The 16,416-nt window shown below is 43.1% G+C and overlaps 1 protein-coding gene across 1 annotated transcript; it reads left to right on the top strand.

Moving 5' to 3' along the window:
• The first annotated feature begins 1,460 nt into the window (after window positions 1–1,460).
• On the top strand, window positions 1,461–15,714 carry LOC133414099 (SAM pointed domain-containing Ets transcription factor-like). The gene is given in 7 exon segments (XM_061699243.1): window positions 1,461–1,517; window positions 2,622–2,993; window positions 2,995–3,043; window positions 8,569–8,766; window positions 8,892–8,936; window positions 9,061–9,183; window positions 15,536–15,714. Coding segments are annotated over 7 exon segments (1,023 nt in total).
• The last annotated feature ends 702 nt before the right edge of the window (window positions 15,715–16,416 follow it).

A 16,416-nucleotide genomic window follows, 5' to 3' on the forward strand; every position in this document is an offset into this window, starting at 1 on the left:
GCTGCAACACGTTCCAAAAAAACTGGGACAGGGTCATGTTTACCACTGTGTTACATCACCTTTTCTTTTAACAACATTCAATAAATGTTTGGGAACTGAGGACACTAATTGTTGAAGCTTTGTAGGTGGAATTCTTTCCCATTCTTGCTTGATGTACAGCTTCAGCTGTTCAACAGTCCGGGGTCTCCGTTGTCGTATTTTACGCTTCATAATGTGCCACAAATTTTCAATGGGAGACAGGTCTGGACTGCAGGCAGGCCAGTCTAGTACTTGCACTCTTTTACTACAAAGCCACGCTGTTGTAACACGTGCAGAATGTGGTTTGGCATTGTCTTGCTGAAATAAGCAGGGGCGTCCATGAAAAAGACGTTGCTTGGATGGCAGCATATATTTCTCCAAAACCTGTATGTACCTTTCAGCATTAATGGTGCCTTCACAGATGTGTAAATTACCCATGCCATTGTCAGTAACACAGCCCCATACCATCACAGATGCTGGCTTTTTTCCCACCTATCCCAGCTTTTTTAGAACAGGTTGCAGCCATAACATTCTAAGTTAATGATTATTTGGTAAAAACAATAACATTTATCAGTTTGAATATTAAATATCTTGTCTTGGTAGTGTATTCAATTAAATATAGGTTGAACATGATTTGCAAATCATTGTATTCTGTTTTTATTTATGTTTAACACAATGTCCCAACTTCATTGGAATTGGGGTTGTAGATGCCTCCCACTTTTTGAGGGACCAACCAATCATAAATCAAACTTTCACTTTTTCATACTTCGTTGCAATTCCTTTGCAGTCAATTACATCCCGAAATCTGGAGCACATAAACATCACCAGATGCCGTCTTTCATCCCTGGTGATGCTCTGCCAGCCATCTTCTGCAACTGTCTTCAGTTCCTGCTTGTTCTTGGAGCATTTCCCTTCAGTTCTGTCTTCAAGTTAAATGCATGCTCAATCGGCTTCAGGCCAGGCGATTGACTTGGCCATAACATTACACTTATTTGCCTTAAAAAAACTCTTTGGTTCTTTTCACAGTGTGCTTGGTCATTGTCTATCTGCACTGTGTAAATGTAAATACTCTCAAATTAAAGCGGAAACTCTACATATAAAGCACATCTTGTTCATTTCATTTCAAATCCATTGTGGTGGTGTTCAGAGCAAAAATGATTAGAATTGTATGTTTTGACCAAATAGGCCCCTCCCTCATTGGGTCACACCCCCTCTTTTTTCAACTGAATTGTCACATTACAAGCCAGGCCCTAGCTCCTGAGGGCCAGGTATCAAACAAGGTGTCTCAGAGGTCGTAGTAGACTGAAGCAAAACAGTTCTAAACCACCAACAACCTCTGTTTGACAAACAGGTCATTTTTGCCCCAAGGTAAGTGAATTTGAGAGCTACAGACAGACTAGCGCACAACCATTTCATGTAAGGAGACAGGCAAAGTGGAGCAGATGCATCAGGAGAGGAAACTGAACTCCACTGTCACCCACTTGGAGCAAACGGATAAGGTAAGAAATTCTCAGTACAACTAAACAAATTGTTTCATAGTGCATTCTCTAGTTTCAGTATCGCAATTCTGAGAAATGCTTCTGTCCAAAACTGAGTCGAGTAAAAATGCAGGATTAAAAATAAATAAATAAAATAAAATGTGCAAGACTATTTCACAATGGAATGCATTTCAATATATTCATTCATGCAAGTTAACCTTGAATGAATTGTGGCAATCGTAGAGAGCACCTGACATGAAAGCCTGTTACAGATGTTACCACAGCAACTGCTTTTAGATCTATTATTACTATATTTTGTGCAGTTGTCTTATGGTTGTATTGTATTTTTCTACTTTCATGCCATTCCACAGCTGACATTACATCCCATTACAAAAGTGCAATATGACATGCTTTAAGCAGGTCTGTGGCATTGCCTACTGCTGATTCTATAAACTTTGTTGTACTGTTTCGTAATTTGCTGTTTTGGTGGTTTATTTTTTTGATGCTATATGCTGTATAGCGTGGTGTGTGCAGGCACTCACAGACATGCATAAACTCTCTCTCTCTCTCGCTCTCTCCCTCTCTCTCTCTCTCTCTCTCTCTCTCTCTCGCACCCTCTCTCGCTCTCTCTCTCTCACACACACACACACATAGAGAGAAAGAAAATGGAGATATTGTTTATCTTGGAGGAAAGGATATCTAGAAGAGCAAGTTTTCACTGCAACCAAACTTCAGAACTGCATTCAGTGGTGCATCCAGCTATTTAAGTTGTTTATTGTCATCCACTCCCCAAACTAAAAACAGATTTTTTCCTGGTTTTCTGCTAAATTCTCTTCCCTTATGTAAGAAAAAGTGTTCATTTTGTTCACATGAGGTGTTCTGTGGTCTGTGTTGTAAATTTGTTCTGTATTACCCACCTCAGTAGTAAAGATTCAATTGAGCTATTCGGATGAGACATATTTAGATGCACAATTCAGATACCTTGATTAATATGCATTGTCGAGTTTCAATAAATAAAAGGAGGAAAAAAGCACATTTGCTTTGGGATTGCTGCTGCTTAAATATGGCACATTCAACACAGCCTCAACAAATGTCATCTACAAGAAGTGCAATTTTCCTTTGCAGCCTTGCATGAAGGTGAGGATGGGGAGTTCAGGTTATGATCACATGGGCTCCACAGGACTTCCATCTCTCTGCATAAGTCCCCCACCTGATACTCGGATGGCCTGGAAGGAGGAGACAGAAGATATCAAATCTCGCTGCAGTTTGTTGGGCCTCCCAGAGCTCAGCTGGCCAGGAGTGTACCCTACCAGTTATGATGAGTTAGTGAGTGAAGAACTGCAGATGGCAGAGGCTGCTGCTCTCCCTGCTCAAGGTCTGGGAACTGCAGACCCAAACCTACCCATGCCCAGCGCAGCTCACAACCCTCCCATTGATGTGCAGTGTGAAGCAGAGGAATACTGTCTGGAGCAGGTCCAGTCGATGGTGGTGGGAGAAGGTGCTGAGCGATGTCAACAAGGCTTGCAAGCTACTCAACATTGCACCAGGTACAACTATTTATTTTAAATTAAATAGTTATTGGTTTAACTTCAAACACTGCCCTGCTCTTGCTTGCTATCAATTTGCACACAGGCTTAATGAGCCTCTGGGGACCTGCCTCATGTGCAAACAGACGATCATCATCCCTCCTTTTTAACTGACAGTCTTAAAATCCTTCTCTATGACGCTGATTGTTTGCTGTGTCAAAGCACATACAGCATCAGAAATAATAAGCAGTCATACAAATCATGTTTTTGAATTTTCAAAGCTGAATATCTCAAAAGTTACATTTAGACATTTTAGAGATGACTCGAGTCATTGCATCCTGGTTTGAAATGGTGAATTAACAATTGGGTCACTGAAGTATAAATGTTTTAAAATGGGTTACATTTCAGTTAAAAACAGTACATAGAATAAATGTGATTTTAAAATGGAGTAAATGTTGAGTCAATAACAATACATTGAATAAAAATGGTTTTAAATAAATGAATTTAAATTGAAATCAATATGGTATAAATATGTTTTAAAAATGAATACATTTATTGATGACATTAATTGATAAAAGCCGACTTTTTGAAAATTTCTGAATTCAGTAGACAGGGTCTTTACTAATAATCACCTTTTACCTTTTTTCCCAAGGTTTCCAGTTGGGAAAACCCTGAACTGGTTGCCAGACAATCATTGGGAATACAGTCTTCAATTAATCTACCATGCATATTTTTGGAATGTGGGAGGAAACTGTAGTACCCAGAGAAACCCCAAGGAGGCACCGAGAGAACATGCAAATATGTCCTGAGCCTGGATTTGGACCCATAACCTCAGAAGTGGCCGGCACGGTGGACGACTGGTTAGCACATCTGCCTCACAGTTCTGGGGACTGGGTTTCAAATCGCTGGCCCCGCCTGTGTGGAGTTTGCATCTTCTACCCGTGCCTGGGTGGGTTTTCTCCAGGCACTCCGGTTTCCTCCCACATCCCAAAAACATGTGTGGTAGGCTGATTGAAGACTCTAAATTGCTCATGGGTGGGAATGTGAGTGCGAATGGTTGTTTGTTTCTATGTGCCCTCCGATTGGCTGGCGACCGGTTCAGGGTATAACCCGCCTCTCGCCCGAAGATAGCTGGGTTAGGATCTAGCAGCCCACGACCCTAGTGAGGATAAGCAGTAAAGAAAATGAATGGATGGATGGAACCTCAGAAGTGAGGCGGATGTGCTCACCAGTCATCCACCCTGCTAAGCCTCGCATTAATGATTAGGAAATGTGTCTATTACACCTAATCATAAGTGCCAAAAAAGTACATGTTCAAGTTCGCATCCCGAGTTTGTAGGCATTCTGTCATGATAAATGTCTTAATATCCCATTCACAGACGTTTAATAACAGTCTCTATATTTTGATCAATTCTGTGCTCAGTATTGAGCCAATATTTATTCTAAAGTTGCATAAAGGAACTATTTATTAAGCTATTTATGTCCAACAATTATAGAATCTGAGCACAGGCCAGGAGTCCAATCAAATTAGAATTTGTAATGTGATCTGACCTACTGCCCAGATACAAGGCATATTTAGATGGTGTCAATTCAGAATCAGAATCATCTTTATTTGCAAAGTATGTCAAAAAAACACAAGGAATGTGTCTCCGGACGTTGGAGCCGCTCTAGTACAACAATAGACAGTCAATTGACAGAGAATACTTTTGAGACATAAAGACATAAAAAACACAGTCACTGAGCAATAAAAGGTTACCAGTACAATGGTACAATTTTTTGGCTGGTACAATTTATTAATTTTTTTATTGATTTTGACCATTGTGCAAAAAGCAATTAGAGCAGTTTGAAATGACTAATAGAACAATAGTCTGGTGCAATGACCATTGTGCAAAGGGCGCAAAGACTTCAAGAAATGTATGCAGTTTGAAGTGACTAGTAGTGCGATAATCTGGGACAATGTCGATTGTGCAAATGTTGCAGATGCTATAGGGCATCTGAGAAGGCACATGAGTGGCCAGTATTGGTCAACAACCGATATGCAAACAGTGCAGCATGGTGAGACTACTACAATGAGTGCACAAGTAATGTATAATTGGCCTGACAGAGATGTAACAACAAACTCGAGACAAAATTGGCAACATGTTGCAATGCAATTGTAAGTTAACTGTTTAAGACGTTAATGGCAAGAGAGAAGAAGCTGTTGGAATGTCTGCTTGTTTTAGTTTGCATTGTTCGGTAGAGCCGACCTGAGGGAAGGAGCTCGAAGAGGTGGTGACCAGGATGTGGAGGCTCCAAGAGGATTTTGCATGCTCTTGTCTTAGTTCTGGCAGCGTGCAAGTCCTCAAGGGTGGGTACAATCTATTCAGCAGCTCTGATTGTCCGTTGCAGTCGAAGTTTGTCCTTTTTTGTGGCAACACCCAACCAGACTGTGATGGAAGAACACAGGACTGATTCGATAACTGCTGTGTAGAACCGCCGTAGCAGCTCCTGTGGCAGGCCGTGCCTTCCTCAGAAGCCGCAGGAAGTACATGCTCTGCTGGGCCTTTTTGAGGATGGAGTTGATGTTGATCTCCCACTTCAGGTGCCGAGAGACTCTAATTCCCAGGAACTTGAAGGTCTCAACGGTTGACACAGGGCAGTTGGACAGTGTGAGGGGCAGCTGCTTCCTGAAGTCCATGATCATCTCTACCGTGCTTGAGCGTGTTTAGGTCCAGGTTGTGTCGGCCGCACCACAGCTCCAGCCGCTCCACTTCTTGTCGATACGCAGACTTGTCACCGTCTTTGATGACTGTGGTTTCGTCTGCAAACTTCAGGAGTTTGACAGCCGGGTGCGTTGAGGTGCGGTCGTTCGTGTAGAGAGAGAAGAGCAGCGGAGAGAGGACACAACCTTGGGGCGCCCCGGTGCTGGTGGTTCGTGTAAATAAGGTGGTGTCCCCCAGCTTCACCTGCTGTGTCCTGGCCGTCAGGAAGCTGTAAATCCACTGGCAGATGGCAGTCCACGAACAGGATCCTCGCCTAGGTCCCCGCGCTGTCGAGGTGTTCTAGGATTAAGTGCACTCCCATGTTGACTGCGTCATCCGCAGACCTGTTTGCTCGGTAGGCAAACTGCAGGGGGTGTCATGGTCTATATTTTGGTTTTGGTTGTGTTTGGTTTGGTTTCGTGTTTTCCTTTTTTCCATGTTTTTCATGTCTTGTGTGCTCATTTAGTTATTGTGTCCACCTGTTCTCATCAACCTTGTGTCAACCAATCAGCTCCCTCCAGCCACTCGTGTGTTGCCTCGTCAATCTGTTTGTATTTAGTTCCCTGGTTTCTTTCAGTTCTGGTTGATTCATTGTCGTTGTCAGGTGTCATTGTCTCTGTCCGTGCCAGGTCTTAGTTTCCAGTTGTTGATCAGTCATGTTTTGTTTCCAGTTTTAGATTTATTCAAGTGTTTCTTTGTTACTTGGTTTATCTGTTGTGGGACTTTGTTTAGTTTGCTTTTTGCATGATCCTTGAATGCCTTTTTTTTTTTTTTTCAATTAAATATAATTTTTAGAGACTCCTGCACTCCTGCCTTGCCTCCCTGCTTCCCTGCACTTGGGTCCTCCCCGTTTTTGCCTTGCCTTCCTTGCCTTCAAAAACCCTAACCGTGAGAGGGGGTCCAGGGGAACGTGTGACGCTCTTGAGGTGGTCCAGCACGAGGTGTTCAAAGGACCTCATGGCCACAGATGTCAGGGCGACAGGCCTGTAGTTATTCAGACCCGAGATTGCAGGTTTTTGGGGGACTGAGATGGTGGTGGAGCATTTGAAACAGGATGGTACTTCACACAGTTTCAGAGAAGAAGAAGATCTGTGTGAAGACTGGAGAGAGCTGATCCGCGCATACTTTGAGGCAGGATGAGGACACAAGGTCTGGGCCTACTGCTTTGTTGATCTTTTGTTATTTGAAGATGCGTCTCACATCCTGTTCGTGGATGGTCAACGCAGAAGTCAGAGGTGTGATGGCGGTCGGTGGTGCGGCTGGGTCGATGTGGGGTGTGAAAGTGTCCTTTTCAAATCTGCTGTAGAAGGTGTTCAAGTCGTCGGCTCGTCTTTTATTGTTCTCAGCTTGGGGGGTTGGTCGCTTGTAATTGGTTAGTGATTGTAATGCATGCCAGACTGATTTGGCGTCGTTAGCGGGAAAGTGTTTTTCTAACTTTACTGCATAATTTCTCTTGGCAATGTTAATTTCTTTAGTCCGCTGGTTTGGAGCGCAATTATACAGGGCTCTAGCCCCACTTCGATAGGCGTCCTCTTTAGCCTGGCAAAGTTGCTTAAGTTTGGCAGTGAACCACTGCTTGTTGTTATTGAACGTGCGAAATTACTTTGTTGGTACGCACACCTCTTTACAGTAACTGATATAGGATGGAACAGTATACTTATCCAGGCTGCCAGTTGAAGTTACAAAGACACTCCAGTCTGTGCAGTCTAAATAGCTTTGAAGTTCTATCTTTGCTTCGTTGGGCCACTTTTTCACTGTTTTCACTGTAGGCTTCGCGCATTTAAGTTCTTGCCTGTATTTTGGTATTAAGAGCTGCACGAGGTATGACACGTGATGCGTTATTTAGCGTAGTATAGCAGTGGTCTAAAATGTTATTTTCCCTGGTAGGACAGCTGATGTGCTGCTTGTATTTAGGGAGTTTGTGGTTGAGTTTAGCTTTGTTAAATGAGAATAATGAGGGGTGAGTCTGGGTGGGTTTTTTTCCATTTCGTTTACTTCTTCAGCGAGCGTTAGCAGTGCGGCATTCGTGTTAGCTTGAGGAGGAATGTAAACACCAGCGATAATAAAAGATGCAAACTCACGAGGTGAGTAGAATGGCTTACTGTTTAAAAACAGCGACTCCAAATCCGGGCTGCAGTGTGTGCTGAGCTCCGTGACGTCAGTACACCATTTTTCGTTGATATAGAAGCATATACCACCACCTTTTGTTTTCCCCGATAACTCAGTGACGCGGTCTGCCAGGTGTAGTTGGAAGCCCGGAAGCATTACAGCGCCATCTGGGATGCGTTCACAAAGCAATGTCTCCATAAAGCACAGGGCGGCGGAACATCCGAAGTCTTTACTGGTCTTTGTCAGAAGATGAAGCTCGTCCATTTTGTTGGGTAGGGAGCGTAGCTTCGCGAGGTAGATCGACAGGAACGCCAATCTGTATCCTCTCTTACGGAGCTTCACTTGGATGCCGGCGCGGTTCCCCCTTTTTACGAAATTTACGAAAAATGGTAAAAGAAGGTCCGGGGTAGACTCCCTAAAGTTTGGCAAGTCCTCACTTGTGTAAGTGAGTCGCGTAATGTCTCCAAGGACGAACGAAAAACAGACAATACTAGAGAGCACATAACCAAGGCAACCACAGGGGTAGGTGCCATCTTGAATGGGATTGTTATAATCTCAAGTATAAACCATCATTATAATGCTCAGAAATAATTTATTTTGCTGCCGTTTCAGCTCAATGACACGAATAATAAGCATTAGCCATTAATCCAATAATTTTGATCAACAGTCAATTCTTGTTTGCATTTTCCACCTCAGACCCACTCGACTGGAGCTGCTTGCATGTTTACAAGTGGCTGCTGTGGACGGAGCACTTGTACCAACTGCCACAGATGAGCGTCCTCTTCAAGGAACTGAATGGAAGGGATATGTGTTCCATGACAGAGGGTGACTTCAGACAACGCTCCTCGCAATTTGGAGACATGCTGTATGCTCATCTCGACATCTGGCGATCTGGTAAGAATTGAGACAGCTAGGAAGTGAACCATGCTGTGACATCCAGACGCAAACGCAGTGCACTGCAAAGAAAAATGTTGGCTGAGTGTTGGAAACTGCTTCCGTTTTGTGTCTGTTTGTATTAGCTGCAGCAATGAAAGACCAGTGCCCACTAGAAGATATTAAGTCAGGTAAATCCAGAACAATTTTACACATTTATGCATGGATCTACAACAATGATTGCACTAAAAGGATAATGCTACGAATGCAGATCCTGAGGATCTACCTCTACTTTTTTTTTTTTTTTTTTTTAAGCAAATGACGCTTCTTGGTGCAACTGCCCCAGCCAGCCCATCCACTTGTGGCAGTTCCTTCAGGAGCTGCTCCTCAAGCCACACAACTACAGCCGCTGTATCCGCTGGATCAACAAAGAGAATGGTAAGGATTAGAGAACTAGCATCCAGTATTTTACAAACCCCAATTCTAGTGAAGTCGGAACGTTGTGTAAAATGTAAATAAAAAAAGAATATGATGATTTGCAAATCTTTTTCAACCTATATTAAAATTCGATCCACTACAAACACACGATAGTTAATGTTCAAACTGACGAGCTTTGTTGTTTTTTACGTGCAAATATTCTCTAATTTTGAATTTGATACCTTCAAAATGTTCCAAAATATCTGGAACAGGGCGAGGGGTCACTAGGTTTTATGGATAGGGGGGCCTAGCCCCCAGCAGTGGCTTACCCTGAACGTTTTTTGGGCGTTGGCCGAAGCCAATTTATTTTTTGGGGGGGAGGGCGGAAACATTTTTAGGGGGGGTGAAACACACATAAAATAGCCCTAACGACAAACAAACAAATCATTTAGGGGGGACTTAACAAATAACCCTAGGCCGAACGACACCACTGGACAGGGGCATGTTTACCACTCTGTTACATCACCTTTCCTTTTAACAACACTCATTAAGCGTTTGGGAACTGAAGAAGAAGAAGAAGAAGAAGAAGAATCATCTTTTATTGTCATGAACATGCAAGCATGCACACGAAATTTGAACCCATCACAGTGAACACATACACATATACATGTTAGTGGAACACACTGGAGCAGGGGGCAGCTGAAGCGCCAGGGGAGCATTTTTGGGGTATCAGTGTCCTGCTCAAAGACACCACAGTCGGGAGTCCGGGGAATGTTGGCGGATGGTCCAGTCGGGGTCTTGAACCTTGGTCCCCCACGGTGGCAGGCGATGATCTTAACCATTGGGCCACGGATGCACCCATGAGGACACTGAGGACACTAATTGTTGCAGCTTTGCAGGTGAAATGCGTTCTCATTCTTGCTTGATGTACAACTTCAGTTGCTCAACAGTTTGGGGTCTCCATTGTTGTATTACGTGGCACACATTAAAAAAATATTTTTTTTAACCTGTACTGTTTTGCTGTTAGGTCAAGCAGAATCGAAAATTGGTATCCCTTTTAAGCCAGAACAGTTTTACTGTGCAACAGTGGATTTTTTTTTTTTTTTTTACTGGCAATAATAATAATAAAAAAACAAATAAATAAATAAAGGAAGATTGGGGGGGCGGGTTGGCGAGCAGGACTATGGTAGTGAAACCAGCTGTACAACTGGAGTGTGGTGGTAGTGGCCGTGTAAATTCTGAACATCTACATTAATCGAGTGCATGTGAGGGGACCTCCCAAAGGTTTGCATGGTCATAAGAGACATTAATTAGCAATTAGAAAGTGGCCCCACACCAAGGAACTGAGTCCCAGGGGTGTGCGTATGTTGACACATCCAAGTGAGTCTTGCATGCACGATAAACGTGTCCTGAAATTGCTGCGCGAGCACAGCGAGGGCTGAGGAGCCCACCCGAGAACGGACTGGCGCACAGGACACCACCTACACCAAGGGACCCAGTGCGGTCCACCAGCTCCACCAAAGCGCCAAAAAAACGCTCACCCAAAGGAGAACACAGGGGTCCAACTCCGCCCCCCCGGCCGATCACCACCCCCACCCACTGCCCCATGTGCCTCATCATCACCCAAACACACACACACACACCCACCAACAGGAGAGCGAGATGCCTCCACCCCCCCGACTCGCAGGACCCGTCACTGTAGTCAGCCCCCGTCCAGCCTGAAAGATAGCCGGTGTCCAGCGCCAGGTAAACAGGAGGAAGAATAGAGGCGCCCAACAGGGAGACAGTAAGGGAGGGCACCCCTGAGTTAAGCACGAACCCACTCCACCTCCAGCAGCCGTCCAGCCATTACTATGACTGCTAGGTCCCCGACTGGCAGTCATTGGCCCTACCCCGTGTTTGTGTAGCCACACATTTTCAATGGGAGACAGGTCTGGAGTACTGGCAGGCCAGTGTAGTACTTGCACTCTTTTACAACAAAGCCACACTGTTGTAACATTAGCAGAATCTGGCTTGGCATTGTCTTGCTGAAATAAGCAGGATGTCCCTGAAAAGTCATTGCTTGGAAGGCAGCATACATTACTCCAATACCTGTATGTACCATTCAACATTAATGGTGCCTTCATAGATGTGCAAGTTACCCATGCCATGGGCACTAAGACACTCCCGTACCATCACAGATGCTGTCTTTTGAACTTTACGCTGATAACAATCCCGATGGTCCTTTTCCTCTTAGGTCCAATACGACATCCATGATTTCCAAAAACAATTTGAAATGTGGACTTGTCAGACCACAGCACTTTTCCACTTTGCATCAGTCCATCTCAGATGAGCTCAGCCCAGAGAAGTCAGCGGTATTTCTGGGTGTTGTTAATATTTGGCTTTCGTTTTGCATGGTAGAGTTTTAATTTGCATTTGTAGCCATAGCAACCAACTGTGTTAACTGACCATAGTTTTCTGAAGTGTTCCTGAGCCCATGTGGCAATGTCCTTTACACCGTTTTTTAATGCAGTGCCGCCTGAGTGATTGAAGGTCACAGACATTCAATGTTGGTTTTCGGCTTTGCCGCTTACATGCAGCGATTTCTACAGATTCTCTGAATCTTTTGATGGTATTAAGGACCGTCGACTATGAAATGCTCAAATTCCTCAAGCTGGTATATGCGCAAACTCCTTCCACATTCGGCCAACCAGGTAAAAACACTTCCGTCTCGCTCGGGTGAAAGGGGAAGGGGGCCGTTTCAAAGAACCCATAGAAACTTGGAAGGTCTACGATGTCATTTTTTAAAACACAAGATGTCACTGCAGAGCCACCAATGTTGCATGTTCTACCCGGGCTGCGCGAGTTTTCTGCGGGTACTCTGGTTTCCTCCCACATTACAAAAACATGCATGGTAGGCTAATTGACGACTCTAAATTGCCCATATGTTGTTTGTCTATATATGCCCGGCAATTGACTGGCGAGCAGTTCAGGGTGTACCCTGCCTCTCGGCCAAAGTCAGCTGAGATAGGCACCAGCACGCCTGCAACCCTCGTGAGGATAAGCGGAATGGAAAATGGATGGATGGACATGTATTTAACTTTTGTCTGAAGACACCAGTCATAAAGAAAACTAAATTTTAGCATGTAATTCATCCTAGTTTTGATCGTTAGCAAAGCATACACAGGAAGTCAGCTATTCCATGTTCTCCGTTGGAATTGTACGTTGAGAAATGTTCTTGAACTATTGGACAATGTGCTCACACAGTTGTTCACAAAGTGATGAAGCTCGCCCCATCCTTGCTTGTGAACAACTGAGCCAGGCTCCTTGTGTACCCAATCATGACACTCACCTGTTTGCAATTAATCTCTTCACCTGTACAATGTCCAAACAGGTGTGTTTTTTTTTTTTTTTTTTTTAAGCATTTAACTTTCTCAGTCTTTTGTTGTCCTTGTCTTGGAATGTGTTACAGACATCAAATTCAAAATGAGAGATTTTTTTACAAAGAAAACCCCCCCCCAACAAAATAAAAAATGTTTATCAGTTTGAAAATTAATATCTTGTCTTTGTAGTGTATTCAATTGAATATGGGTTGAAAAGGATTTGCAAACCATTGTATTCATTTTTTCCCCAAGTAAGTTTCACACCGTTTTACACAGTATGTAACTTAATTGGAAATTGGGGTTTGTAATTCACTGATTTGGGTTGAGACCAAACCACTGAGATAGTGAGAAAAGTTGTTATTCTCAAGAGATTGTAAATTAAGTTTGATGAATTTAATAGTTATTTATAGCCCAGAAAAGACCTTAACTTTACCCCTATCATTGACTTGCATCAACTTCGACAGAAATTTTAGAAATAAATATATTATCTTTACATTGTGAAAATTAGTGCTTCCTTTTTGGAATTTCTTTCCCCCTTTTGTCAAAACATGTATGTAAAAATTATACCTAATATTGATTCATTCATTCATTCATCTTCCATTTCGCTTATCCTCACTAGGGTCGCGGGTGTGCTAAAACTTATCCCATCTAACTTCGGGCTGAGTATACTGGTCGCCAGCCAATCACAGTGATACCTAATAAATTATTTTAAATGGGGAAAAGAAATTAACATACTAAAATGAGACATCAAACTATCATTGGGCAGGAGGCGGGGTACACCCTGAACTGGTAGCCAGGCAATCGCAGGGCACATACAAACAAACAACCATTCGCACCCACGGGCAATTTAGAGTCTCCAATGCATGCATGTTTTTGGGATGTGGGAGGAAACCGGAGTGCCCGGAGAAAACCCACGCAGGCACGGGGAGAACATGCAAACTCCACACAGGCAGGGCTGGGGATTGAACCCCGGTCCTCAGAACTATGATGCTGACGCTCTAACCAGTTGTCCACCGTGCCGCCATATGCAAAACAATTTATAAAAAAAAAAAGAAATTAAAAAAAAGGCAGATTTCTTTTTTATATAACAATAGTCCCTAAAGGGGGCAGAAAAGTTTCTAACTTGACAACATTGTAGTTTTATAAAGTAGCTCCTCTAAAGCAAGCAGTGTACGTCAGCAAGGGAGCGCTTTCAGATACACAAGCAGCTGCAACTAATGTTTTATTTCCATAACAAATTGTCCTGAGTATCCATCCATCCATGCATCCATTTTCTGAGCCGCTTCTCCTCACTAGGGTCGCGAGTGTGCTGGAGCCTATTCCAGCTATCATCGGGCAGGAGGCGGGGTACACCCTGAACTGGTTGCCAGCCAATCGCAGGGCACGTACAAACAAACAACCATTTCCACTCACATTCACACCACGGGCAATTTAGAGTCTCCAATTCATGCATGTTTTTGGGATGTGGGAGGAAACCGGAGTGCCCGGGAGAAAACACATGCAGGCAAGGGGAGAACATGCAAACTCCACACAGGCGGAGCCGGGGATTGAACCCCGGTGCTCAGAACAGTGAGGCTGATGCTCTAACCGTGTCGCCTTGTCCTGAGTAATGAACTCAAATCAATCAATAAAATCAATTAATTGCCCAGCGATTAATTTTTTTTCAGTTTTCCTAAAGAATAGTGGGTCTGATCATTTGGAGGTCTAACAAAGTGGTCTTGCTCACATCTTCTAAAAAGTGTCAAAATGTTTCTATTTTCTATTCCATAATTCCAGGTTAACCCTGAACATGTAGTCACAGAGTTTGATGCCAAATGCCCTGCAGAGTAACTGCTATGAAAGAGATCTTCTAGCACCCCATGAATGCCATCGCAAAAGTAACAACTCCTTATAATCAGTCCATCAATGGAGAATGTCATTGTGCTAGTATTGCAGTGCGACGGTGCAATGTTTGTGAATCCATTACTTTACAGATCGAGTGGCAGTATGTCATAGTTTGACTGTTCCATGCCATACGACTTTCTGATGAGAAAAAAAAGTGTGTACTGTTAGGTCCATCAGAGTGTTATTGTCACGTACGTGGTTAGGGCGAGGGCGAGTAACGCAAGGCAAGAACATGGTGGACCCAATTTCAGGGAAGCAGGGAGGCAAGGCAGGAGTGCGGGAGTCTCAAAATAATATTTAATCTTCAAAAAGGGAAAACTGAACAAAGTCCCACAACAGATACCAATTAAATCAAAGTAAAGAAACACTTGAATATCTAAAACTGGAAACAAACTATGACCTGTGAGTAAGACGTGGAATAGAAAGGGAGAATGACACCTGACAATGACATACCACAATGATAAAGACAACTGACGACGATGACATGGCAAAGCCATGTGACAACGACAATGAACCGACAATGAACTGAAAGAAACCAGGGAACTAAATGCAAACAGATTGACGAGACAACGAGGAACACCTGGACAAGACACGAGTGGCTGGAGAGAGCTGATTGGTCGACACAAAGTAGACGAGAACAGGTGGACACAACAACCTAATGAGCACACGACAAACATGGAACACAGGAAAACATGGAACAAAACTAAACACAACCCAAACCAAAACACAGACCATGACAGGTATTGGCTAGATTAATAATTAATATTGGATGCTCTGATTGGAATTGAGTTGTTGGTGACCAGTGTTGATGTGAACCAATAGCATGGCGCACAATACAAATATCTTTATTTGTCTGAGGGGCTTGGTGAAAAGGCCAGCAACGGCTCAACAAGTGCTCGGAGCTATGAAAGGGCATGATAATATATGTTCTTACTTTTTACAAATCTTTAAATATGTTGTCAGTTTTTAAAGAAAGTTTGCAGCTTAAATGGGTTGTAGAAAAAAACAAAACAATCAAAACAATAATTAAAAGTACATGTTTTGTAGAGGTTCCGTAGTACCAGGCTCTTCGGTTGACATGGCATCACAAATATGTGACAGGTTTGACGTCTCCCCTCTGTCCATAGGGATTTTCAAAATAGAAGACTCGTCTCGTGTGGCCAGGCTATGGGGCATCAGGAAGAACCGTCCAGCAATGAACTATGACAAACTAAGTCGATCTATACGTCAGTACTACAAGAAGGGCATCATTCGAAAGCCGGATGTGTCACGCAGACTGGTCTACCAGTTTGTTAACCCTATATGACCTAACTGGTGGTTCCGTCAGGTTCTCAACAAGCTGAAAAAAAATTAAGATATGCTGGACATAAACAGAAGAACTTGTAAGATCCCTGACGTAATTGACATTTCAATTCAATTATAAATACTGCCCCCTGAAATGTGCACTTCTGGCTATTACAAGTTCACATAAAATGAATTAATTGTATTGTTTTTTTAGCACACTGCTGTCATTTTGTATTACCGGCTGTAAAAAAGAATGGCGTTTTCCTCTACAAACAAGATGGCGCAGACTAAAATATGAAAAATAGAAAAAATAAATGACAATTTCTCCATCTCAAAGATTTACTTTGATTCTTCACAGTCATTTCATCTTTGCAAACTTGGGATCAGAGCACCTCACATCCAAGTTGATATTCACAGGTTCTGCTACTGTCATAAATCAAGTGACTTCATGAAGCTTGCATTTCATTTGCTGAGACAACTCCATCATATCTAAATATATTTTATAGCACACTAGCACATTGTCATATCATCCTTAAATTTCAAAATGCAAGCCTCCCCCTGATCAGAGTCAGAAAAGGTCCAATTATTGGACATGACATCCGGGATTTTGGGCGGTGGAATGTAAGCGCCCTGCCTCTGTCCAACCTCTTGCATTCCAACTCCATTATAGCTGAAACACAAACAGGATTTATGAGAAACCATCACATCAGTTGTAATATAATGC

Source organism: Phycodurus eques, chromosome 1 (assembly GCF_024500275.1).
Source record: "Phycodurus eques isolate BA_2022a chromosome 1, UOR_Pequ_1.1, whole genome shotgun sequence".
NCBI lineage: Eukaryota > Metazoa > Chordata > Actinopteri > Syngnathiformes > Syngnathidae > Phycodurus > Phycodurus eques.